Source organism: Dipodomys ordii, unplaced genomic scaffold (assembly GCF_000151885.1).
Source record: "Dipodomys ordii isolate 6190 unplaced genomic scaffold, Dord_2.0 Scaffold55, whole genome shotgun sequence".
NCBI lineage: Eukaryota > Metazoa > Chordata > Mammalia > Rodentia > Heteromyidae > Dipodomys > Dipodomys ordii.
In genome coordinates, this window is record NW_012267271.1 from 6006019 (window position 1) to 6006552 (window position 534).

Sequence of the window (534 nt, forward strand, 5' to 3'; positions counted from 1 at the left end):
CCGCGTCTCACCTGGGGTCAACAGCTCAGCTCCGGGGTCTCCTGCCGGCGGCTTCCCCGGTGTAGTTCTCGGGGCAGGCTGTGTGTGATCTCCTTGCGCCCCGATTTCCCCCTCCGTGAAGTGGGGGCGATCGACCCAGACGTCACGTGCTGGGCGGCGTCTCTGTGGGCAAGTAAATGCATTAACTGGTCAACAGGAAACTCGGCGCGTGCTGGGTTGTAACGCAGGCGGCGGTGTGGCGGCGTGCGGCGTGGCGCATGGAGGCGTGGGGAGCGTGGCGGCGTGGGGGGCGTGGCGGCGTGGGGACTTGGGGGCGTGGCGGCGTGGGGCGTGGCTCCGGGGCTGTCCACCGCCACCGCCCCAGCTGTGGATGTGGACATCGGACCGGGCTGGGCAGCATCCACCCTGAGCTCCCGTCCACCCCGGGACCCCAGAATGTGCGGCGGTTGGAGATGGGCTCGTGGCCGGCGCCGTGGACACGATCCGGTGCGGGGCCCAGGGCCTTTGCCGGGTGGTGTCCTGAGGAGGAGGGAG

At 70.4% G+C, this 534-nt stretch overlaps 1 protein-coding gene across 1 annotated transcript in view; it reads left to right on the forward strand.

Annotated features, from left to right (window-relative positions):
• The first annotated feature begins 452 nt into the window (after positions 1 to 452).
• Hmcn2 (hemicentin 2) overlaps positions 453 to 534 on the forward strand; it is a 131659-nt gene continuing 131577 nt past the window's right edge. Inside the window, exon 1 of the mRNA XM_013021284.1 lies at positions 453 to 486. Coding sequence (XP_012876738.1) covers positions 453 to 486 — 34 coding nt within the window. The remainder of the gene's footprint in view (positions 487 to 534) is intronic.